The 19,998-nt window shown below is 48.9% G+C and overlaps 1 protein-coding gene across 1 annotated transcript in view; it reads left to right on the top strand.

The window, feature by feature from the left end:
• The window catches only part of DNAH9 (dynein axonemal heavy chain 9), a 480,799-nt gene that overhangs the window by 48,043 nt on the left and 412,758 nt on the right, over positions 1 to 19,998 (top strand). Inside the window, exons 11-14 of the mRNA XM_090059292.1 lie at positions 756 to 824; positions 7,842 to 7,968; positions 17,830 to 18,085; positions 19,616 to 19,857. Coding sequence (XP_089915418.1) covers positions 756 to 824; positions 7,842 to 7,968; positions 17,830 to 18,085; positions 19,616 to 19,857 — 694 coding nt within the window. The remainder of the gene's footprint in view (positions 1 to 755; positions 825 to 7,841; positions 7,969 to 17,829; positions 18,086 to 19,615; positions 19,858 to 19,998) is intronic.

Raw genomic sequence — 19,998 nt, 5'->3', positions numbered from 1 at the left:
CCTAAATCATTTAAATCCTTGTCTTCCGTTCTGTTCAGTTCTTACCTGCCTCAAAGGTGAATTGTTCTGGAACTAATATCTGATAGGCAGGATCCCAAGTGCCTGGAGCCAGGGCTCATACCTGGTTTCTTTGTGAATTATGCAGAACTTGTTCTCAGTTTTGTTCTGAGGTTTTCTGCTATGATCCTCATGCTTCCACCATGTAATGTTTGCTCCTCTAGGGGGAATAAGCCTACTCCAGGACAAACAACAGAGCAGTAACTCCAAGTAAAGAGGGGAAGGGTGCAGCATTATTGCAATTCCACTCAGTACAGCTATGCAGCTCTTAATCTTCTCTACCTACTAGACCTCAGCAATTGATTCCCAATATCAGGACAACTGCACTCAAGTGACCCCTGGCTGGAGCACAGATGCTTAGATTACATTTTACTGTACATCTCTGATGTAGGTTTCCTTTCTGGAAAGTAGTTTGGGATTCACTTTTAGGATATAATACTTTTGTTTTAAAGTTTGAAGGCAATCTGTGAATCAGTGTACAACTCAGTAATTCTTAAGTATAAAACTTGTGACTTTTTACCCCACCTCACTTTTTTTTCGCTGTCTAGATTAGGGGCGGGTAACTATTTTGGGTGGAGGGCTGCTTACTGAGTTTTGTCAAGCCATTGAGGGCTGCATGACAGCCCTGGACAAATTAATAATAATTTTCTAAATTTTTTTCAGTGTATAACACTTCTTGTATTCAATTGTGTTAACAGATGCATGGAATCTGTTGAAGGAAAAAGAATGAAACAGAAGTATCAAGATATAATACAGTTGCTAGAAAGGTAGGTGTTACTTCAATAAATGCCTTTCTTATGGGTTTTCAAAGGCCACACATCCCAACAGCATCTGAGTACTGTACCTAGACATTCCAATTAGCGGCAGTGGACTTTGGAACAGAACTCTTTCAGTCAATTTGTTTTTGTGTTATTAATCTTACTTTAACCTCTAATCCCTGTAATCACAGTATTAGCCTTTTAGTGATTAAAAACACTACGCTATTTTGGTTTTCATTTACTTGTTCCTTTGGAAGTTTGTATTTGGTAGGTGAACACTGGAGAATCTTATTTTAATCAGTTTCCAGGAAATTTGATGCTCTCCACATTAAAGACTCTTTTTATATTAATGAAAGCAGTCTTCTAATGGATGATAAAAAAAAGTAGAAATTTTAATTACCATGTAACTTAAGGTAGTAAAGATTCCCAAAAAAGACATTTTAGGATGACCCTTGAAGTTGTGAACATACATTAAATACCTAATGTTACAAAAATGGAGTGTCTGTGTATTCACAACAACTATAGCAGGGGTGGGCAAAATACGGATTCATGGGTTGAATCTGGCCCACCAAGGGATTTTATCTGGCCCATGACAGGTCTCTCAGCCCCACGCAGCCGAGGCTCAGGGGACAGCCTGGACTGTGGCGCATGCAGCGATCCTGTTGTCCTCGGGTGTGCAGTGGGTCTGGGATGTCATGGCAGCTGGTCTCAGCTTTCCAGCAGTCCTGGTGGTGGTGGCTCCTTGCAGCTGCCACTGCTAGTGTCACTGGTGCCTCCGGACGCAGCCCCGCTGCCCAGGCATCTTGGCCTGTTCATCTTGCACCCACCACCAGGGGTTCTGGATAGAGTGGGCAGGTGGATTCTTCGTGGACACCAACCCAGAACTTGTGCAGGCATGGTGCACTCAGCTGAATGGATGGAATGGAACTGTGGGTGGGTGGGGAGTGGTGTCTGGGAGCAGGACACGTGGGGCTGGGGCAGTGACAGTGTGGAGCCTGGGGTAGAGCCACAATCCACTCCCCACATGTCCCTGCGATGGGTGATGGTTCCACAGGCAGGGTGATGCTGGGAGTGGATTACAGCTCTGCCCCAGGCCCTAGCCCCATGCTGTCACTGCCCCAAGATCCTGGTTCCAGCCCTGGGTAGCCTCATGCCATTCATCTGGCTGAGTGTGTCTTTCCTGCATGAGTCCTGGGCGGGTCTCCATGGAGACCCTAGGACTGGGGCCAGAATTGCCAGGCAGTGACAGCATGGGGCTGGGTCCCAGGGCTCAGCCACTTACGGAGTTTTGGTAAGTTGTCATGGAGTGGGGATGATTACCTAACCCATAACAGCTCACCTAATCTTCTTCAGTGGCCTTCTAGCCCAAATAATTGCCTACCCCTATATGTAGAGACACAAAAATAGTAGATCCACCAGAAAAATGTCCTCTTTCAAAGAGGAATTTATCTCTAGACTTGTGTTATGTTGCACCATATGACAGTTACATGTAGTGCTGGAGTTGGGTCTTCTGGTCCTCCAGCAACTTTTTCTTTCCCCTCCCCTCCCCCCTCTACTTCCCTCCCATACAGGTGAGAAGAAGGGGAAATGGCTGGTTCTTTTAGGGCTTTGGCACAGGTCACTTTTAGCATGTCATAAAGGTATTTAAAATGATAGCAGTCATTAGTTAAGGAGTGTGAAGACACCATAAGTACCCTCTAAGGGCATTTATACGCATGATCTGGGAGTGCGTGTGGGGGGGTGCTTTAAGACCTAGCGGACCTACTGTGGCTAAAAAGGAAAGCCTACAAAGGATGGAGGACGGGATTCACCTCCAAGGAGGATTACTCCACACTGGTTCGGTCCTGTAGGGACCAAGCCAGGAAAGCCAAGGCTGCAACTGAACTCCAACTAGCTTCAAGCATCAAGGACAACAAAAAGTCCTTTTTCAGATATGTGGGGAGCCGGAGGGAAAGCAAGGGCAATGTTGGACCCCTGCTAAACCAGATGGGGCAACTGACAACTGACGCCCAGGAAAAAGCCAACCTATTAAATAGGTACTTTGCGTCAGTCTTTCATCGGTCCCATGGGACGCCCATGCCTGCTATGGGACAGGGAGATCCGGGTGATGGGGATCCCCTACCCTCCATAAATGCTGACCTCGTGAAGGAACACCTTGAGAAGCTGGATACCTTCAAGTCAGCCGGCCCTGACAATCTGCACCCCAGGGTACTCAAGGAGCTGGCGAGCGTCATAGCCCAGCCCCTGACACGGATCTTTGAAAACTCCTGGCGCTCTGGTGTAGTGCCCAAAGACTGGAAGAAGGCCAGTGTGGTGCCGATCTTCAAGAAAGGGAGGAGAGTGGATCCGGCTAACTACAGGCCCATTAGCCTGACTTCTATCCTGGGGAAGATCTTAGAAAAGTTTATTAAGGAGGCCATCCTTGAGGGACTGGCCCAGGCTAACATTCTAAGGGATAGCCAGTACGGGTTTGTTGCGGGTAGGTCTTGTTTGACCAATCTCATTTCCTCCTATGACCAGGTGACCTATCACCTGGACAAGGGAGAAGAGATTGATGTCATATATCTTGACTTCAAAAAAGCCTTTGATCTGGTATCCCACGATCACCTCTTGGCCAAACTGCCCAGTTGTGGCCTTGGCTCCACCACGATCTGCTGGCTGGGAAATTGGCTCCGTGGTCGGACCCAGAGGGTTGTAATTGATGGCAGTCACTCATCGTGGTGCCCTGTGACCAGTGGGGTCCCTCAAGGCTCTGTCCTGGGACCCATCCTGTTCAACATCTTCATTAATGATGTGGACATTGGAGTCAGGAGTGGACTGGCCAAGTTTGCTGATGACACCAAACTTTGGGGCAAAGCATCCACGCCAGAAGATAGGCAGGTGATCCAGGCTGACCTGGACAAGCTCAGCAAATGGGTGGACGAGAACCTCATGGTGTTTAACAACGAAAAATGCAAGGTTCTCCACCTCGGGAGGAAAAACCTGCAGCATCCTTATAGGCTCGGCAGTGCTACGTTGGATAGCACTACAGAAGAAAGAGACTTGGAGGTCATCATTGACCACAAGATGAACATGAGCCTCCAATGCGATGCTGCGGCTAGTAAAACGACCAAAACGCAGGCTTGCATCCATAGATGCTTCTCGAGCAAATCCCGGGACGTCATTCTCCCCTTGTACTCGGCCTTGGTGAGGCTGCAGCTGGAGTACTGCATCCAGTTTTGGGCTCCACAATTCAAAAAGGATGTGGAGAAGCTTGAGAGAGTCCAGAGGAGAGCCACGTGCCTGATCAGAGGTCAGGAAAACAGATCTTACAGTGACAGGCTGAGAGCCATGGGACTCTTTAGCCTGGAAAAGCATAGGCTCAGGGGTGATCTGATGGCCACCTATAAGTTTATCAGGGGTGACCACCAGGATCTGGGGGAACGTCCGTTCACCAGAGCGCCCCAAGGGATGACGAGGTCGAACGGTCACAAACTCCTGCAAGACCGTTTCAGGCTGGACATAAGGAAGAATTTCTTTACTGTCCGAGCCCCCAAGGTCTGGAACAGTCTGCCAGCGGAGGTGGTTCAAGCACCTACATTGAACACCTTCAAGAGTAAATTGGATGCTTATCTTGCTGGGATCCTATGACCCCAGCTGACTTCCTGCCCTTTGGGCAGGGGGCTGGACTCGATGATCTCCCAAGGTCTCTTCCAGCCCTAATGTCTATGAAATCTAGAGTGGCTCTGAGAGCCGTTCTCATTAAAGCATCTACAGTGTCACCTGCGTCAGTGTCCCTGTGCTGAAAATTGGTGACGGGGCCGTTTTAACAAAAGCTCATCAAACTAGTTTTAGTTAAAACACCTACACTAACCACTTTTCAGCTGGAGGACACTGCTACATGTGACACTAGATTCTTTTGGAGCATGGTAATTATGCTTCAGCAGACTTGATAAATTGAATCTGCTACAACGTGCTGTGATTAGAGTGCATCAGAGCAGCCTCTTTGCTCATGTATAGGTGCCCCAAATGTTTCAGAGATACGCCACTACAGCTGAGGTTTATCTTTGGTTCATTTTGCCGAGATTGTTCCAGGGTATTGTATGGATCAGGGGAGACCAAAATACAGCCCGTGGGCTGTATCCGACCCTCTAGTCATTTTATCCGGCCTGCAAGGCCCCTAAAAAATTTAGAAAATTGTTATCTGCCTGTAGCTACCTGTCTAAGGCTTCAGTGGTTGCAGGACCCAAGAAGAGCCGGCCACAAGACCTAGGGACAGCAGGACTCAGCAGCAAGGCCCACCTGGCCTTGCCTCACCCCCAGCCCCCAACTGGAATCCTCTGCCCAGCAGAGGCTTCTGGCCTAGGAACCCTGGGGCTCTTCTCCTACCATCCCTCTGTCCAGAAGGTCAAACTCAGCTAGGAACAGGGGGAGGGGCCAGGTTGGATTCTGGCCACGCAGCCAGAAACCATGGGGTACCACAGCAGCAGGCAGGGGAGTGGGGTACACTGGCAGCTGCTGGCAGGAAGTGGCAGTGGCAGCAAGCGGGTGGGTGGGAGTTCAGCAACAGCTGGGCGGGAGCATGGGACCTGTGCCAGTATCTTGGGGCCAGAGCCAGTGGGGTTGTAGGGCAGGGCGGCAGGAGTGTGGAACCTGGTCTGGCAAGAGCTGTATGAAGTTGGGCCAGGCTGCGCCAGCAGGGAGAGGGGAAGCTGGCCCAGCTCCATGGAACCCCTGCCATCCTGAGCCCCATGACCCCACCCTGGGTCTCTTCTGGCTCTGGCCCTGGGGCACTGGCGCAGGCCCCTTGATCCTGCCCAGCTGTTGCTGTGCTCCTGCCCACTTGCCACTTCTCCCTCCCTGCCTGCTATGGCTGCTGCTGCCTCTTCTCCCCATACCCCCAAACACTCTTGCTGCTCCAACACTATGTGGTTCCCGGCTGCACAGCTGAGACCACAGAATGCAGCAGGAGCCAGCTTGGCTTGGTCCCCACAGTTCCCAGCTGTGTCCATGCAGTGCTTGCCAGGCTGGGCTGGCTGCTTTTGTGTTTTGTAGTCCCGGCGGTGGGTGGAAAAGTAGGAAAGAATCAGGAGAAGGGCAGTGGTGGGAGGGTAGTGGCAGCAAGTGGATGGGCAGGAGTGTGGGGCCTGTGTCAGTGTCCTGGGGCCAGGGGCAGCAGTAGTGAGGAGTCTGGGCTGATAGGGGCTCTGCCTGCTGTGGCCTGTGAGTTCTCTGAGTCCTCACTGTCAGCTGCTGCTGCTGCTCATGGCAGGGTTTGTGGGCAGTGAGGGAGGGGGTGTATGTTTGTAGGGGTGTCTCACATGCACACCCCACCATACACATATACCCACACCCTCCCTTGCACCACCATACACCTCCCCCCACAAACCTCCTACACGCAAACCCTCCACAAACCTCACACCCACATCCACACACATGTACGGCCCCCCACACCCCACATACATACATACCTCTACCCCCCCCACACACCCACAGCCCCCCACAAACCTCTACTTGCTCTCCCCCACAACATATAAGAGTAAGATTTCATTTTAAGCTAATATACAATCACTTCTATGTATTCTGCACAAACATGTAAATCAGGACAAAAATATTTTTTGAAATCATATTAATGAATGTTGTGGTAGATGTTTGATTTTTAGAATATAATTTGTTTTTTTTTTTCCTGGGATGGCAAACCCCCATGCTGAAAGGAGTACTCGTGGCAGCAAGGGGTGGGACTTCTGTTGGCAAAGGTCAGGGGTTAGGGGTGGGACTTCCAGTCCTAAGATGGTGGCCAGGGAGCGGGGCACTTTTCTAGCGGCAGGGCTACCCATGTGACCCTCGGCAACTTGCCAAAACTCATTAAGTGCCCCTCCAGGCAAAATAACTGCCTGCCCCTGATATAGAGGAGGAGCCATGTCTGTGGTCCAGCAGGCAGCCATGGTAGCTTGGTGCTCCCTCCCATGCTGGGTTCTGCCTGCTAGGCTGTTGAGGTGGCTCCTTCCCAGAGGTGGTTCAGCCCAGCTGCAGCCCCATGCCCTGCTGTGGGTGCAGAAATCTGGAGGGGGGGCACATGCCCCTCCTGCACCCACTGATACTTCGCTTGTACCCACCCCTGCTTCCCCACACAGTCATCCCATTTCCCACCCACCCACCCTCTTCCTCACACGCTGGGGGGTGGGGGGTAGTGGGTCAGGAAGGAGGGGCACTAGCAGGGCCAGTGAACTGTGGGTTGAGAATGAGGGGCAGAGGCAAGGCATATTAGGGCTGCTCAGTGCCACAAAGCAGTGGCAGGGACATCTGTAGTTGAACACGTACCCTAGTGAGCAAAGGGGGCAGGGAGAGCTCTGATTTTCCATGATAAAAAAAAAAAAATCAAAATCAAATGCCAAAAGATATACATATTTAGAATTAATTTTATTATAATTATTGAGGCACTAGTAAGTTTTCAGATTGCTTTGACATTGTAAATATATTGAGAAAACTTTGTGTTCAACCAATGCCTCTCTATATATTGGTGTTTCATTTCTGTTGTGTAAAAATGCATATATTAGGGGTCTTAATCAGAGAATTTTGGATATTTATGACAAAAGATTGGATTTTTAAAGAGAGAGAACTATGATCCCTGGTGATGAAATAAGATTTGGATCCAAATTTTCACAGGTATTAGGCACCTAAAGGTGCAGAAAACCACACAGTGGACTTTTCATAGGAGTTAGGCACCTAGTTAGATTTTAAAAAATGCCTAAGCAGAATAGGTTCCTATCTACAGCTCTAGGTGATCCAAATGCCCTAAGTCCCTTTTCATGATGGGCCTTGGCTCTGTAATCACTCAGGCACTTTTGAAAATCTTACCCATGCTCTTTGTCATTCTGATTTGTATTTTCCTTAGTTATTTGTATTTTCAGGCTTGGTCTGCTTGGAAGTCTTATGGTTTATTTTTCTTTAAGTTTCATCTTTAGGAACCATGAATTGATTTTGTCTTTCATTCAACATGCTTATTTCTTTATCTGGTAGATATCTGATGAATTTTGTCCCTGGCAGGTATCAGGAAAAGCTCTATAAGGAATGGTCCCAGACAGTATCTGAAAAATCAGAGTACAACCTCACTCAGCCTCTTATCAGACGAGATCAAGAGACCAAGTTGATTGCAGTCAATTTTGATCATCAGGTAAAACTTGATCTTGATTAATCCTATTGCAAGAATCTTCTTTTATGTATGCACAGTGCTTTATCACTTTATGCCACATTTTATTGGAGGTGTTATTTGACTCAAGGCAATTCTGTTAAAGATCTATACTGGATCTGTCTTGTTCCATGCAGCTTTCTCCATGAGAGACAACTTGGATATACTATTCCCTTTTGGGTCATGCCTCCTGTCATGCATCATCAGATAGAATGAATCTTTACTGTAAGAATTTCTGTTGCCTAAGAAATTCTAATTAAAACCCGAGACAAAAGCCTTCATTATCCCCAGGTTAAGATTGCCTAGTGTTAGTTTGTGCTCTTCCAGAAGGTTTACTTGAGCAAAACTCTCATTTCTGAAAAACAAAGTGCAGAGTTAAGGTACTGGCTCAGGCAGCCTTAAATCTATCAGTTAGTGCAGGTAGCCACTGGAAATTATCTGAGAGCATTGCTGATCACTGACTGCGTTAAATATGGTTTTACTGAATGACATTTATTGAGTAGTTGGAACAGTTTAGCAGAACCAAGACTGTATGTAATATGAGGTGCTCCATGAGGCCAATGACTCTGCTTTGCCTTCCTTTGTTAGGATACTGGTGCACATGTACTTGGAACAATGCCATGTAACTCATGTCACTGTAGTAGGCAGATTGTGTCAGTAGCACTGCACAGGGATCTCCTTGCTGTGGAAATTGTGAGCAGAAAGATGGGAAATGAATGTGGGCTGTGAATTTGATCCAGATAAGTGAAAGTACAGTATGAGATGGCATAAGGTGATGGGGTTGTCAGGAAGGGTTGAAGGAGATTTTAAATGTAGCAGAAGTGAAGAGATGGTTCAGTGTTTGTTCAGTAAGTGTATGCAACTCCTGTTTTCTTACAGTTCAATGTCAGGGTGACTGTATGTGTTTATATCTGTATAAGGGCTTTGCTTAAAATGTTACTCATGTCTTCCCTGGTTTTCAGAAGTTTGAATTTTGCTGGACTTGGTGTTCTTGAAGGGCATATGATATCCCCCTGGCAATGTTAATTTCTGGTCAATATAAAGTGCTTTAGTAATTTAATTTCCTGCTTATTTGTTCGCTTGCTTGTTTTAGTGGAACAGAAACATTTCTTTTTAGCTAGTGTTCACAGCCATAGATGCAATTACCATGTAAGTTTGCAGTTGAGGTGTTGCTCTGACCAGGTTAAGATGCAGAATTCTATGCGACTTATAGAATCATAGAAAATTAGAGTTGGAAGGGACCTCAGGAGATCATTTAGTCCAACCCCCCTGCCCAAAGCAGGACCATCCCCAGCTATATCATCCCAGCCAAGGCTTTGTCTAGTTGGGTTTTAAAAACCTCCAAGGATGGAGATTCTACAACCTCTCTGGGTAACGTGTTCCAGTGCTTTACTACCCTTCTCTTAAGAGAGGTTTTCCTTATATCTAACTTAAAATTCCCTTGCTGCAACTTGAGGGAAGTTCCTTTTTCTGTCATCTGCCACCACTGAGAACGGTTTAACTCCAGCCTGTCTGATGAGGAAAGGAGTCCTGGAGAGCTGCTTGTATTTTAAAGAATGCTTACTGAGGGCAAAGGAATCGTAGTCATAGAAAGTTAGGGTTGGAAGGGACCTCAGGAGGTCATCTAGTCCAAACCCCTGCTCAAAGCAAGACCAGTACCAACTGGATCATCCCAGCCAAATTTGTCTAGTCGGGTTTTGAAACCACACCCCCAGGATGGAGACTCCACCACCTCTCTGAGTAACCTGTTCCAGTGTTTTACTACCCTCCTAGTGAGAGGTTTTTCGTAATATCTAACCTAAACTTCCCTTGCTTGCTCCTTGTTCTGTCATCTGCCACCACTGAGAACAGTCTAGCTCTGTTTTCCTTTGAGCCCCCGTTCAGGTAGTTGAAAATTTCTATTAAGTCTCCTCTTCTCTAAAGTTCAGTTTTCCTAGCCTTCCTCATAAGTTATGGCCCTCAGCCCCCTCACCATTTTTATTGCTCTGCTGGACTGTCTCCAGTTTGTCCACATCTTTTTTGTAGTGGGGGGCCTAAAAGTGAATACAGTACTTCAGATGTGGCCTCAATGGTGCTGAAAAGAAGGGAATAATCACTTCTCTTGACCTGCATCTTTGAAACATCTTTGAAAACTCATGGCGGTCAGGAGAGGTCCCAGATAGAGGTACACCGATACATCTGTCCCATATTGGATCGTCACCAATATGAGGAAAATTGAGAGCATTGCCAATCAGCTTTTTTGTCTGATTTGGCCGATAAATGCCACTTGCATGCGCACAACTGCAGTGCAGCATGCGGGTAGCCAACAGCGCAGCCCAGCAGCATGGAGAACAGCCAGGTTTGGTGGGTAAGTCTGTTAAGGGGGAAGGAAGCAGTGTGGGGTAGGGGGGCAGATGGAGGCCCCACACTGAGAGACTGAGAGTGAGGCTGGGTTTGGGGCAGGTGCTGCCCAGCTGGGGCAGAGTGGGGCACAGGACAGAACTAGGAAGGGAGGTTGCTTGGGGCTGCAGCCACCACAAAATTTGCCATAGCACCTGCTCCCAGCACCACCATCATGTGCCCTGAGCACAGCCCAGCTCCCCCCCCCCCACCCCCACACACACATACACCAGGAAGAGCTTGGCGCTGCCCTGGTCCCAATCTGCAGCAGCAGCCCTCCCTGCGCCAAGGTCCAGGGACACACACACCCCATGCCCTCCCAGGGTGCATGCAGTGGCAGGAACTGCCCCTCCCCATGCCCTGTGGATGAGCTGTGGCTCCGTCTTGTGCCCTGTCCAGCCCCAGCTGGGCAGCACCTGCCCCTGTCTCTGCCCCAGTGCTGGCCCCATTCCCACCTTCACTGCAGGGGCCTCTATCTGCTCCCCTAATGCCCTTTCCCTCCCCACACCCCTTCCCCACAACAGAGTTATCAGCTGGATGCCACTCACCACACTGCGGGCCTGCATATTGGAATCAGATCAGCTGGTATGGCTCGTAAAAAATTGGTCATCGGTATTGGCCCAAAACATCTCTATCACCACTAGTCCCGGATGACTGGAAAAGGGCAAGTATAGTTTTCATCTTTAAAAAAGGGAAGAAGCAGGATTCAGGGAATTACATACTGGGCAGCCTCATCTCAATCCCTAGAAAAATCATGAAGCAGGTCCTCAGGTAATCCATTTCTAAGCACTAGTAGGAGAAGAAGGTGATTAGGAACAGTTCGCATGGATTCACCAAAGACAAGTCATGCCTGACCAACCTGATTGCCTTCTATGATGAGATGACTGACTCTGTGGATGCAGGAAGAGCAGTGGACTTTAGCAAGGGTTTTGATACTGTCTCCCGCAATATTCTTGTAAGCAAACCAGTGACTCCTAAGTGTGCTTCCTCTCCTGGTTTCTTTGTTATAATGGGGATTATCGTGGTGTGTGGAAATTTGTGGAGCATATACTTACTAACAGAGCCAGTGAGAGAAATTGCATGCTTCCTTAGTTAAGTAACTTTACATGTACATTGAGCAAGCCCAGCACCTCTAATACCACCTATCTGCCTCTAATGCCACCTATCTGCCTCTGCTTCAGCTGGTATTCCTAGCGTAACTTTGGCACATTTTGAAGGGCTCACCTATGGATCCCCTTTGATTTCTCCACTTTCCACCAGTTCCCTTCCTACATGGAAGGGTGTTGTGTACTTCCGTTTTTTTTTGTTTTTTTGTTTTCAGGTTGTATTAACCTCCTCATCCCCTTTCTTCCTCACTTCCCCCTTTGAATCCTGATTTATATGAGGACTTAATATAGTTTGAGTAGCGTGAGAATTTTCTGCTGAACTTAGATTATATCCCATCCCTTGTCTACTAGGAGAAAAACCCTTTACCAGTAGTCAATTGTAGCTAGATGCCATTATTTTCCCTAGAGTTTGTATTTAAACAGACACCAAATGTGTATCTATCAAGTTCAAGAAGTACCACATGTCCCTTTGAGCCATCCAGCTGGCATGAAAACTGTCTGCAAATAAAGCTTCTTGACTACTTAGCCTACACATGCTATTTAATCTCATTAGGCTCATGCCTATATTGGAAGCATACCTTTATTTTCTGAATACTGGTTTTAATGCTACCACTCCCAAAGGCATGGGCAAATGTACACGTGGAGCAATGTGAAAAGGGGAGGGGGAGATTGGTACCCGGGAGGGGCGGTAGATGTTACATTCTAACAGTTCCATGTCCCCTTCCTAGAAGTGATACCAGTGTAGCAAAACTGCTCCAACTTTTAACACTGGGTGAAGCAAGTTTAAAGTTAGTACAGTTTTTGATACATTTGTATCATTCCTGAGTTATGCACAGGGATCCTCATTTGCTTTGTTTAAAAATTGCAAAATCTGTGATAAAAATCTCAAATTATCTGATTAAAACCTAAAATCTGTGATTTTAAAATGAAATCTATCTAGATATCAATTGAGCACAATGTTTTATTGATATATTTACAATTTTAAAGCAGTTTGGAAGCCTACCAGTCCCTCAATCACAATAATAAAATAAATTCTGAGTACCTATACATTTTGGTACTTGATTTTGAGTCTTTTACCATGGAAAATCAGAGCTCCTTCTGCCCCCTTAGCTCATCAGGATGCTGGTCCAGACCCCTCACTCCCAAGCCACAGCCCCTGGGCCCTGCCAGTGCCCATCACTCCCCACCCACAGGACCTCCCTCCCCCGCCCCCCGCCCTACTGGAGAGGGCCCCAAGCTGCCAGGGCTACAGGACTGGGGACTTGGGTCCACAGCCCCCTGCCCATCACAGCAGTGCCTGAGCCCTGACTGCTCCCCACAGGAGGCGGCAGCTGCGGCAGAGTGGAGCAAAGAGCCTGGCTGTCCCTCCTCCACAGGCAGAGTGGAGCCTGTGGGGTGGGGAATCGGTTTGGGCTGCCCGCTGCAGGCTCCGCCTCCCTGTCCTGCTGCCCTGGCCTAGGCCAGAGGCCAGGATCTGGCGTGGCAGAACAGAGTGGGGCTGGGCAGGGAAGCTCAGTGCACCTGCAACAAGGCCTGCGTTACCATGGTGGGACACCCCCTGCCCACCCCACAGCAGCAGGGGGCACAACTCTGTGCCTCCACCTCCTGTGCCTGCCAGATGGGCAGAGGATGACTTGCCAGGGCAGCACAAGGTTTGCAGCAGTGACACCAAGCTTTCCCATCCAGCCCTCCTCTGCCCTGCTGCACCAGGTCCCACCCACTGGGCCTCAGAGGACCCGAAGGGAGAGCAGCAGGGTGGGGAGCCTGAGCCTGCACTGGGTGGCCTGCGCTGGGTGGCCTGCCCCCACCCTGCACGCAGATCTTAGAGGCATGTGACCCCCATGCCCTCAGGAGTGCATGTAGTGGTGGAGAGCCAATCCCCCCCTGCCCTTGGACAAACTGCCTGTGGCTTCTTCCTGCTCCCCACCTGGGCCCTGCAGCTATGCATTCTGGCCCCTGGGTCCAAGTCCCATGCACTGCCAGCAGACAGAGGCAGAGGGGGAGAAGGGTGCAGCTGAAGGTGGGATGGGGGAACAAGGCCGGACACGGTCATTTCTGATGGGCAATTAGCTAGTTTCGTAGTTTCATAGACATTAGGGCTGGAAGGGACCTTGGGAGATCATTGAGTCCAGCCCCCTGCCCAAAGGGCAGGAAGTCAGCTGGGGTCATAGGATCCCAGCAAGATAAGCATCCAATTTACTCTTGAAGGTGTTCAATGTAGGTGCTTGAACCACCTCCGCTGGCAGACTGTTCCAGACCTTGGGGGCTCGGACAGTAAAGAAATTCTTCCTTATGTCCAGCCTGAAACGGTCTTGCAGGAGTTTGTGACCGTTCGACCTTGTCATCCCTTGGGGTGCTCTGGTGAACAGGCGTTCCCCCAGATCCTGGTGGTCACCCCTGATAAACTTATAGGTGGCCATCAGATCACCCCTGAGCCTGCGCTTTTCCAGGCTAAAGAGTCCCGTGGCTCTCAGCCTGTCATCGTAAGATCTGTTTTCCTGACCTCTGATCATGCGCGTGGCTGTCCTGTGCAACCTCTCACGCTTCTCCACATCCTTTTTGAATTGTGGAGCCCAAAACTGGACGCAGTACTCCAGCTGCGGCCTCACCAAGGCCGAGTACAAGGGGAGAATGACGTCCCGGGATTTGCTCGAGAATCATCTATGGATGAAAGCCTGCGTTTTGGTCATTTTACTAGCCGCAGCATCGCATTGGAGGCTCATGTTCATCTTGTGGTCAATGATGACCCCCAAGTCTCTTTCTTCTGTAGTGCTATCCAACGTAGCACTGCCGAGCCTATAAGGATTCTGCAGGTTTTTCCTCCCGAGGTGGAGAACCTTGCATTTTTCGCTGTTAAACACCATGAGGTTCTCGTCCACCCATTTGCTGAGTTTGTCCAGGTCAGCCTGGATCACCTGCCTATCTTCTGGCGTGGATGCTTTGCCCCAAAGTTTGGTGTCATCAGCGAACTTGGCCAGTCCACTCCTGACTCCAATGTCCACATCATTAATGAAGATGTTGAACAGGATGGGTCCCAGGACAGAGCCTTGAGGGACCCCACTGGTCCCAGGGCACCACGATGAGTGACTGCCATCAATTACAACCCTCTGGATCTGACCATGGAGCCGGTTTCCCAGCCAGCGGGTCGTGGTGGAGCCAAGGCCACAACTGGGCAGTTTGGCCAAGAGGTGATCATGGGATACCAGATCAAAAGCTTTTTTGAAGTCAAGATATATGACATCAATCTCTTCTCCCTTGTCCAGGTGATAGGTCACCTGGTCATAGGAGGAAATGAGATTGGTCAAACAAGACCTACCCGCAACAAACCCGTGCTGGCTGTCCCTTAGAATGTTAGCCTGGGCCAGTCCCTCAAGGATGGCCTCCTTAATAAACTTTTCTAAGATCTTCCCCAGGATAGAAGCAGGCTAATGAGCCTGTAGTTAGCCGGATCCTCTCTCCTCCCTTTCTTGAAGATCGGCACCACATTGGCCTTCTTCCAGTCTTCGGGCACTACACCAGAGCGCCAGGAGTTTTCAAAGATCCGTGTCAGGGGCTGGGCTATGACGCTCGCCAGCTCCTTGAGTACCCTGGGGTGCAGATTGTCAGGGCCGGCTGACTTGAAGGTATCCAGCTTCTCAAGGTGTTCCTTCACGTGGTCAGCATTTATGGAGGGTAGGGGATCCCCATCACCCGGATCTCCCTGTCCCATAGCAGGCATGGGCGTCCCATGGGACCGATGAAAGACTGACGCAAAGTACCTATTTAATAGGTTGGCTTTTTCCTGGGCGTCAGTTGTCAGTTGCCCCATCTGGTTTAGCAGTGGTCCAACATTGCCCTTGCTTTTCCTCCAGCTCCCCACATATCTGAAAAAGGACTTTTTGTTGTCCTTGATGCTTGAAGCTAGTTGGAGTTCAGTTGCAGCCTTGGCTTTCCTGGTTTGCTACCTGCAGGACTGGACCAGTGCAGAATAATTCTCCTTGGAGGTGAATCCCGTCCTCCATCCTTTGTAGGCTTTCCTTTTTAGCCGCAGGAGGTCTGCTAGGTCCCTGGAGAGCCAGGAGGGCTGCTGTGCCTTCTTGCTGCCTTTCCTCCGTGTTAGAATAGATTTAGCTTGTGCATTGAGGATCGCTTCCTTGAGAAGCAACCACTCTTCTTGAACTCCCATCTCCCTGGGGTCATGGTCCCTGAGGGCCTGACTGACAAGCCTCTTGAGCTTATCAAAGTCGGCTTTTCTGAAGTCAAGGACTTCTGTGTTGCTGACTGACTTGCCAGCTTTACGGCGGATGGTGAAGGTGATCAGCTCGTGGTCGCTGTCACGCAGCTTCCCATCAATCACTAGGTCGCCAATTAGGTCGTCCCCTGTAGCCAGTACCAGGTCAAGCAGCGCTTTGCCTCTCGTTGGCCCATAGACTTCTTGAGTCAGGTAGAGGTCATCCACGCACGAGAGAAAGCTTTGCGACTGCTCGGATTTTGCTGAGTGATCTTCCCACGAGATGTCCGGGTAATTGAAGTCACCCATGACAACCAAGGTCCTGGAGCAAGCGGCCTCAGTCAGTTCCTGGGTGAACTCCTGGTCAAGCTCAGGACTTTGGGTGGGAGGTCTGTAGTAGACTCCCACCGTTGTGTCCCCTGTGCCGTTTTTCCCACGAATTTTTACCCAGAGAGTCTCTAGCTGTCCATGCCGGTCGCCAACATGAGTTTGCAGGGACATGTAGCTTTCCTTCACATAGAGAGCTACACCCCTGACCCTTTTGTCAACACGATCTCTCCTGTACAGGGTATAGCCCTCAATACCCATGGTCCAGTCATGGGTGGAGTCCCACCAGGTCTCTGTTATCCCTATGACATCATAATTCTTAGTATATATATAAACTAGCCGGGTGATCCAGGATGACCTGGACAGGCTCAGCAAATGGGCGGACGAGAACCTGATGGTGTTTAAGACTGAAAAATGCAAGGTTTTCCACCTTGGGAAGAAAAACCTGCAGCATCCTTATAGGCTTGGCAGTGCTACACTGGCTAGCACTATGGAAGAAAGAGACTTGGGGGTCATCATTGACCACAAGATGAACATGAGCCTTCAATGTGATGCTGTGGCTACTAAAGCGACCAAAACGCAGGCTTGCATCCATAGATGCTTCTCAAGCAAATCCCGGGACGTCATTCTCCCCTTGTACTTGGCCTTGGTGAGGCTGCAGCTGGAGTACTGCGTCCAGTTTTGGGCTCCACAATTCAAAAAGGATGTGGAGAAGCTTGAGAGTGTCCAGAGAAAAGTCACGCGCATGATCAGAGGTCAGGAAAACAGACCTTACGACGACAGGCTGAGAGCCACGGGACTCTTTAGCCTGGAAAAGCGCAGGTGATCTGGTGGCTACCTATAAGTTTATCGGGGTGACCACCAGGATCTGGGGGAACGCCTGTTCACCAGAGCGCCCCAAGGGATGACGAGGTCGAATGGTCATAAACTCCTGTGAGACCATTCGAAGCTGGACATAAGGAAGAATTTCTTTACTGTCTGAGCCCCAAAGGTCTGGAATAGCCTGCCATCGGAGGTGGTTCAAGCACCTACATTGAACACCTTCAAGAGTAAATAGGATGGTTATCTTGCTGGGATCCTATGACCCCATCTGACTTCCTGCCCTTTGGGTGGGGGGCTGGAGTCGATGATCTTCCGAGGTCCCTTCCAGCCCTAATGTCCATTAAATCTATGAAATCTATGAAAAGCCTTAGTCAGTCTGTCTTTTTTTCTCTCCTTAATGCGTTATTCGCATTCTGGTTGTCTCAGTAGCCAATCAGAGTGCTCCAAGAGTGTTCTGGACAGGAGGAGGTGCCAGTGGTGTGGCAGAGTGCTACTGTGATGGCAGGGACAGAGGGACAGAGTAGGGTGGGGGAGGGGGTGAGGCTAGTGGTGTCAGCATGGGGTGCTGGCCAAGGGGAATGAAGGGGATGGCTGGGCAAGCTTTCCCCCTACCCCCCTGCTCCTTGGAGGTGGTGGCAGTGGAGTGGGGGGTGGAAACGGAGTTGGACCTGCCACAGTGTGGGGGGGGGGAATAGGATCAGGACTGCTGCGCCAGAAAGGGGAACAGGGTTGCGCCTGCAGTGGTGGGGGGGAGGGACAGGGAACGGAGTCAGGCCCGAAGCGATGGGGGAGGCAGGGGCAGGGTTGGGCCTGAAGCTGGGATGGGGGAGGAGGGGTGGATGAGGAGGGGGAGAGTGGGGCTGGAGGCTGGGCTCTGTCCCCGCCCCTGTCATTCTTAACGGGGAATTTGCTAGCTTCTCAAATTAGAGTTGTCCTGCAAATGAAATGAGAAACAAAAATAAGGAAAAAAAATAAGTCCATCATCCTGGGTTGTTTTTCTAGCTGGTTTCAGTGCTTAGGGAAGTGAGTTACTTGACAGGAAGCCAGATGGAGAGCATCCCGCAGACAGCAGCAGAATTCTACGCCTCCAAGGAATCGTACCGGAAGCTGGTGGCTAACTTGGAACTGATGGTGAACAGGTACAACAAGATCCTAAGGACAGTTCTTGAGGTAGAATACCCTCTGATAGAGAGACAACTTCATGATATTGACTTACACCTGAAAGATGCAGAAGAGACGCTAAACTGGAAAATGGAAGGTGAGGCTGACTGCTTTAGTTAGCACTCTGTTAAATATAGAAGGTATTGAGTGGCCAAATGAACTTAAACCAGTTACTATGTTTACTACAGCCCCAGATATGCAATATTCTATTGATCGCCATCCTCAGGCCTACAAAATGGTTAAATTCCCAGATCCTGGCAAAGTGGCAGAGTTGCTACCCAACCCAGCAATAGGGCATGTGCAGGACAATACTCTCTGCCTGCCCCTTGTCCCCCTTCCCCCCAACAATTTTCCTTTTCTAGGCCCATATCTGCTTCCCTGTGGTTTGGGTTTGCAGGTTCAGAAGACTGTTTGTCCAAGGGCAATGTAAATAATGCAGATATCCAGAAGTGACCGTTTATCATGAGTTGATGATTGGAATTAACTGCCACATAGCAGTCCAGCTTAGTTGTGAGGTCTCTGAAGGAAAGGCACTTGTGCTGGGACAGTTCCTGACTCATCAGTTCTAGGGTGATTTGGGTACTATTTCCAGTGTTGCTCTCACAGCAGAATGGAATGTGAACAGGAACCAAGCTCTAAAACCAGTCAGGCTCTAAAGGAGGACAGCACATGCATTGATGCTTGATTATTCTCAGGGACAGTCAATGCAGACCCTTAGATTTTTTTCTCAGAAGGATGAAATAAAAGAATGTGATTAATAATGTACAGTCTATTAGAATGCAGCTTTTTTCTTTATCCAACAAGCATGAGTTGTTTTAGAGCAGTTAGTGCTGACAAATCCCAGGTCTCTTCATACAGAGCATTTTGAAAATAAAAATTCAAGGTCTCCTGCCTCTTATCTTCCAAGTTAGCCAGCTTTTGCTGATGTTTAGGGTAAAGGAGAAACTCCCACACTGGCTGGGGACCTTGAACTTCCATTCCTGAAACTGAGGGTCAGGTTTCTCCAGTCCCACTGCCAGGGGCATGCAGGCTTCCCCCCCTCCCCCCACGGTGTAACTGGCTAGGTTCCACTCTGCACGTGTGATGAATGAAGAGCTGTGAAGTGCTGCAGGCTTTGGGCATTCTGGGCACAGGGGTACGCAGCATAAGGGAGGCTGGAGAGCCATAGAAAAATAATAGTCTGATGGACCCTGTTTCTTCTGTACATCTGACCTAGTTAGCCAACCCCATTGTTTTAGTTGCTTGATTTACTTGATTTGTGATTTCTCCTCACCCTGTTTTTTGCAAAAGGACAACTTCTGGTCAGAAAGGACACCACAGTAAGTAGGAATGGCAGGCTTGCCAGTGCTGCTGACAAAAAACAGAGGGTGGGCAATGCCTTTATTATGAAGTGCTGGCATACAAAGGAATTAGAAAAAAGCCAGGGCAGGAAAATGCCCCCTACACTCTAGACAGTAGATATGATGGGTCTGTCATATTCACAATGAGTTGGGACCCAGGCAATGGTTGTGGCAACTTCTTGTGAAGGAATAATTCACAAACATTCCATAACAGAACTGACTGTATGAATAGTGTGAGCCCTACTGAATTGTTATGACTATATTGAATAAACTTTCTTTATTGAAAGGCCTCTGGGATCACATCTCTGAAGTGATTGACAGTGTTCATGACCTTGAGAAAAGGGTCCAGAAAGCCAAGGACAATACTGAGGAGATTCAGAATATCATGAGATCTTGGGTGTCACCCATTTTTGAAAGGAAAGATGGGAAAAGAGAATCACTGTTTAGTTTGGATGACAGGCATGAATCACTGGAAAAGCGTTACCAGCTCATCAAAGAATCTGGGCTTAAGATTCATTCTCTGGTGAAGGTGAGTAGTCCTACAGAGCTGTTTGAAAATACCATAATGGAATTCTTTCCAAAGGGTCTGTTTCTCTTCCCATTCTAATTCAAGTGTCTAGAATTGTTTAACCTTAAGGGCACTGAGGTAACTGCCTTAACACTTTCAAAT

Source organism: Crocodylus siamensis, chromosome 8 (assembly GCF_052110815.1).
Source record: "Crocodylus siamensis isolate JL-2025a chromosome 8, ASM5211081v1, whole genome shotgun sequence".
Lineage (NCBI taxonomy): Eukaryota > Metazoa > Chordata > Crocodylia > Crocodylidae > Crocodylus > Crocodylus siamensis.
This window is presented reverse-complemented; position numbering and strand designations above follow the sequence as displayed.